This window comes from Elgaria multicarinata, chromosome 11 (assembly GCF_023053635.1).
Source record: "Elgaria multicarinata webbii isolate HBS135686 ecotype San Diego chromosome 11, rElgMul1.1.pri, whole genome shotgun sequence".
Classification (NCBI taxonomy): domain Eukaryota; kingdom Metazoa; phylum Chordata; class Lepidosauria; order Squamata; family Anguidae; genus Elgaria; species Elgaria multicarinata.
This window is the reverse complement of record NC_086181.1, coordinates 35,586,351-35,592,350: the sequence shown is the minus strand read 5'-3', so window position 1 is coordinate 35,592,350 and position 6,000 is coordinate 35,586,351. Positions and strand designations below refer to the sequence as shown.

General features: G+C 44.3%; 1 protein-coding gene across 1 annotated transcript; it reads left to right on the top strand.

Moving 5' to 3' along the window:
* The first annotated feature begins 251 nt into the window (after nucleotides 1–251).
* Nucleotides 252–1,564, top strand: LOC134405692 (vomeronasal type-2 receptor 26-like). The gene is made up of 2 exons (XM_063136936.1): nucleotides 252–258; nucleotides 654–1,564. Exons 1-2 carry the CDS (start codon nucleotides 252–254, stop codon nucleotides 1,562–1,564), a joined length of 918 nt encoding a protein of 305 aa, XP_062993006.1.
* The last annotated feature ends 4,436 nt before the right edge of the window (nucleotides 1,565–6,000 follow it).

The window sequence follows — 6,000 nt, the reverse complement described above, 5'->3', positions numbered from 1 at the left end:
GACATCTTCACATTTTGAGATGCTGGTCGCAAGGTGTTGCAATGTTCCAAGGTAAAAAAGGTGTAATTGAGGATTAGAGCAGAGAGGAAAAACAAGTTTAGCCAAATGTCCTTCCTTGTGGTTACCATTAGACGCTGCCCAGTTCTACCTGTGTCAAGAGCTGCCACCCTGGACAGAGCATGTTGATCCGGGAGGGACAACAAATCTGTTGCTATAATTGTGTTCAATGTACTAAAGCAATGATTTCAATAATGAAAGGTAAGTGAAGGCATCTCGATTCACATGGAAAATGTACCAGAACTTTAAAAATGTATGTCTACTGTAATTCTGTCGTGTGTGTGTGTGTGTGTGTGTGTGTGTGTGTGTGTGTGTGTGTGTTTATTGGAATGTATTACCATTACTTTAACTTTTGTAAACCGCCCAGAAAGCTTCAGCTATGGGACGGTATATAAATTTAAATAATAATAATAATAATAATAATAATAATAATAATAATAATAATAATAATGTGAAGGTAAAATTGAATACTACACATTTGTTGTCTAAGCCCAATAATGGTGCTTAAAGAACAAAATAATTTTGTTTGTCACCATTAAAATTAGTAGACATCAACTAAGAACAGGGAACACTGAGAATTTTCTTATGACTTTCAGATGCAGACCAATGTGAGAAGTGCCCAGAAGATCAGTATCCAAACAAGAACCAGGACCAGTGTATTCCTAAAGACTTAAGTTACTTAGCCTATGAGGAGCCTTTGGGGGCAGTTCTTGTTTCCTCGGCTCTTTTCCTTTCTGTAATCACAGTTGTGGTGTCGTGGAGCTTCATTCAACATCAAAATACTCCCATCGTCAAAGCCAACAACTGGAGCATCACGTGTGCCCTGCTCTGCTCTCTGCTGCTCTGCTTCCTCTGCTCCTTCTTGTTCATTGGGAGGCCTGGGATGGTGACCTGCCTTCTGAGGCAAACTGTGTTTGGCATCGTCTTCTCCATTGCAGTTTCTTGTGTGTTGGCCAAAACCATCACTGTGGTTTTGGCCTTCATGGCCACAAAGCCCGGGAACAGAATGAGAAAGTGGTTTGGGAAGAGGCTGGCAGTATCAGTCATCATTCTCCCTTCTCTTCTCCAAGCTGGCATCTGTGCAGTGTGGTTTGTAATCTCTCCCCCCTTCCCAGAGTTTGACATGCACTCCCACATTGGGCAGATCATAGTGCAATGCAATGAAGGCTCAGACATCATGTTCTACCTTGTCCTGGGCTACATCAGTTTTCTTGCTATCGTCAGCTTCACGGTGGCTTTCTTTGCCAGAAAGTTACCTGATACTTTCAATGAAGCCAACCTGATCACCTTCAGCATGTTGGTGTTCTGCAGTGTTTGGGTGTCCTTTGTGCCCACCTACCTAAGCACCAAGGGGAAATACATGGTGGCCGTGGAGATCTTCTCTATCTTGGCCTCTGGAGCTGGCTTATTAGGTTGTATCTTTCTTCCCAAATGTTACGTTATTATATTTCAACCTGAGTTAAACACTAGACAGCAGTTGGTGAGGAAAAAGAATGAACAGCTTTGAAGTGGTGACCTCAAACCTCATTTTGTAGCCATAGACATCATTTATTTATTTATTTATTTATTTATTGCATTTTTATACCTCCAAAGAGCCGAAGCTCACCTGCATGTTGCGCATCTGAGGCTGGGTTACTGGGTTGAATCTGTTCCCCAAATGCTATATTATTATACATTGAGAGGTAGAGCAGCTGTGAAAGAATTGAATTCTCTTGCTAGACTCTTTGAACATTTTATATTTGCTGTATTTCCCTTCCTGGAGTAACTGCTCTCAAGCATCTTCTTTGATTCCACACATATTAGTGGTGGTTGGGCTGTATTTAAATGTTCTCCAACTGTTTCATTACCATTTACAACCTATCCACATGGCAGAGAGCATCTTGGTGACCCTTTTGGTAAAAAATGGGGGTACCTGCGTTGGCCTTTCCCCATAGCTGATTTTTTATGGTGGAGTACTGCTATGTGAGTTCGTCCTGCAATGTGAAATTATATAGAGTATGTGCAGGTTTATGAAGCTGCATTACCCTAAGTCAGACCATTGTTCAATCTTTCTCAGAAGTGTCTACATGGACTGGCAGCTTGCATCCAAATTTTCAGAGAGGAGTCTTTCCCACATCTTTCAAGGTTTAAGCTGTCCCATAGTTTTGTGTAGAATTGAGGGGCCTGGCTTGAGTGCAGATGCATGTCATTGGGGAAGTTGCATGGTAAATTGGAAAGTAACATAAAAGTCTGGCATCCATTTTTGAAGGAAGAGCACCATTATTAAAACTAGCCAGGTACTTGACTGAGTGTCCAAAAACCACACAGGGTTTGATGACCTCTCTTCAGCTATTCCACAAGATCTAAAAGGATTGTTCAAAGGATCCCAACATCCAAAGGGAATCGCAAGGAATACATATATATGTAGGCAGTCTTGCCTATTTGTCGAAGAATTTTTGTAAAATGTTTTTCTGTGAGTTTTTTCCCCTTGTAAAATAATTTCAAAGGAGTTTAGAGACACTCATGGAAGAAGAATAGCTCAACGGCACTTAGCCTGGGTACCTATGAGTGAATCAGCAAAACCAGAGCTCACGGAAGTGTCCCAAATTTTATTCTGAAGCTCACTTTGACCCTGTTCAGACGACACGCTAAGCCACAGTGGTTAAGCATTTTGAGCTAAATGTTATGGCTTAGCATGTCATGTGAACCATGCATTAGTGTGTCATGTGAACCACTCCTAAGCATGGTTGCTACATAACCACAGTTTAAACACACTGGCACCACAGCTAGACCTTAGGTTTATCCTGGGATCATCCCGGGTTCACCCCTGCCTGAGCACTGGATCCCCTGTGTGTAACCTAGGTGAACAGGTTTGACCCCTGGATGATCCAGGGATAAACCTTAGGTCTAGCTGTGGCCTCACTTACCATTTGCTGCAAAGGGGTTAATGGCCTAACCATGGCTTAGTATGTTGTCTGAACAGGCCTTCTGACTTGAGTTGCATCTTTCTCCCCAAATTCTACATTATTGAGCTGACCAGCTCGTAAGGAAAAAGGGTCAAAAGTATTGACTTCCCCCTTTATTCTCCTAATTTCTTTATCCCCTCTTCTTCTGTATCATCTTCTTGACTGTTCAAAAAAAGGTTAATTCCATAGACAATGCCATTTCTACTTTTCTGTTTGTTAAGCAGTTAGCAAGGTGTATGTACTCAAGAAATAATAAATAATAATTTATTAGCTCTTTATGTGTGTTTATGTAAGCAGGCCATAGACACCAGGGATTTCCGGAAACCTCTAGGGAAATCAGGCCAACCGGAGCAACCGGAGCTGGGGCCCAACTTACTGGAGAAACGGGGGCACCCAGCCCACGGTTGGTATTGGTATGGCCTTCTTTCCCCAACAGTTCTGCCATCTTTGCAGTGGGAAGTCTCGCAAGATATCCCAGATGGCAACGGAAGGCCAGAGAGTGGGTGGGTGTGGGGGATGCTCTACGTGTTCCTGCACTTCCGGGAACAGGTGCAGCATCCTCTGCCTCCCCCCAGTGCAAGAAAAGGGCAAAATCAGCCTGGGAGGTGGGGCAGGGGACGTGTTCCATCCTCCAGCTTACCCCCTCCCAATGCTGATCTAGAAGAAGGTGGAAGAGAAGAAAGAAGAAGAATCAGCAGCAAGAAGAAGAAGCAAGAAGCAAAAAGAATCAAGCAGCAGCAGGAGGAAAAGAAGCAAGTAGGAGGTATGATTGAGGTGTGTGTGAGAGAGAGAGAATGTATGGGTGAATGGGGTGTTTGAGCAAGGAAAGTAAAAGTAACTCACGAGTAGTGCCCTTCTCCCACGTCCCATTTACGTGGCCGCGGGGCGCCTATTGCAAGCAAGGTGGAGAAAGAGACATGCCTCCTAGCTATAGGAGGAGGCTCCATGGCGTCACTGGTTGGGGACGGGGCGGCAGAGCATATATTAAGCAGCTGCACCCAGCACCCCCCCCCCTCAGCCTCTGTTGGATCGTGGCTGCTGCGGGTGCAGCGCCGAGGAAATGCTCACAGCCATGCTAAGAAACAAGTGGCTGGCAGCAGCATAGGTGACAACAGCACCCTCAGCCTCCTTCACAGGGGCACGTGTTGAGTAGGGTGACCATATGACCGGATGCGCCCGGATTTGTCCGGGTTTTTGATGGCAAATCCGGGAGGGGGAGGGGAAATCCGGATTGCCCCCCCCCAAAGAGCAGCTCTAACAGGAATTAACAAAAATGCTTATAACTCTGTCATTTTTTACAATAAAGACATGAAACTTGGCACAACGGTAGCTCTTAGGTAGAGCTTTAGCCACACCAAATTTGAAACAGATCCTTTCATCCATTGATTTTTTAGGATTTTTTTTAAAAATGAGGTTTTAAAATTATTACTTTTAAAATCGTCATTTTTAAAGATAAAGAGATGAAACTTTGCACCATGAAAGGATTTAGGTAGAGCTTTAGCCACACCAAATTTGAAACAGATCCTTTCATCCATTGATTTTTTAGGATTTTTTTTAAAAATGAGGTTTTAAAATTATTATTTTTAAAACTGTCATTTTTAAAGGTAAAGAGCTGAAAGTTGGCACCATGATAGCTTTTAGGTAGAGCTTTAGCCATACCAAATTTGAAACAGATCTGGGGCCAGTAGCAAACCCTGTTAACAACAACACAAGCTTGAAGTGAAGATACAGTCAGAAAAAATATTTGAGGGAAGGGGAGAATGTAACACATAGAGTATAGCTTCAAAGTACAGCAAAAGCTACAAAAGTAGGAGTGAGTGAAGTTAATTTCAGATACATCGAATCTCTCACTTGTTCTTTATTTCAGTGATTTTAACATTAAGATGTTATGTAGAACAGATTTGTCTTAAATGTGTGCTGTAAAATCAGGCATGTGACCAAGGCTATGTTCTCAGCTTTTGTGAATAGGGTGCCCGATTTTCATAAATTCCCCAAAAATCAGGGGATGATGGGATTGCCTTGAAACTTGGCGTGCGTGTGTATACCTCCATGAGGTGTCATGGTGCCAAACGTGAGGTTTCTAACTTGAACAGAAAAAAAGTTGTTTACTTTTTTAGCTTTCAATGCAACCCTATGGGGGGCGGGAAACGGAGCTCCGATCCGGATCCAGAGCTCCGAGCGGAGCGGAGCGGAAATGGGCGGAGCTGGGGTGGGGCAAAGCGGCCCGATCCGAAAATGGCGGATCTGGAAGTGAAGCGGAGCGGGGGGTCCGTGCACACCCCTACTTTTAGGTAGAGCTTTAGCCATACCAAATTTGAAACAGATCTGGCGCCAGTAGCAAACCCTGTTTACAACAACAGCAGCTTGCAATGAGTGAAGATACAGTCAGAAAAGATATTTGAGGGAAGGGGAGAATGTAACACATAGAGTATAGCTTCAAAGTATAGCAAAAGCTGCAAAAGTAGGAGTGAGTGAAGTTAATTTCAGATACATCGAATCTCTCACTTGTTCTTTATTTCAGTGATTTTAACGTTAAGATGTTATGTAGAACAGATTTATCTTAAATGTGTGCTGTAAAATCAGGCATGTGACCAAGGCTATGTTCGGGTGGGCACGCCCCCTTGGTACTGAACACGCCCACTTGGGGGGGCAACAATGTTGTCCTCCTTTTTGGTTTCCAAAATATGGTCACCCTTGTGTTGAGGCTTGTGGCACGGGTGCAGAGCAAGCAGCAGTGGCTGCCTCGGCCTCCTGTGTTAGGAGGCACGAGGAGCCTTGTGGCGGCACCGCCAGTATCACTGGCCTCGGACTCCTTTGGAGGAGGCTTGCTGCATGATGGTGATGGCAGCACCAGCCTCAGCTTTTGTGAGGGCGTGACGCCAATGGCGCCCAGATTCATTTGGGGAAGGCTTCTGGCGGTGCTCGGCGCGCTTCTGTAGCAGCAGCAGGGGCTTAGTTGACCCAAAGGTTTGCACTGGGCGAGCCAATAGGGCTTTCC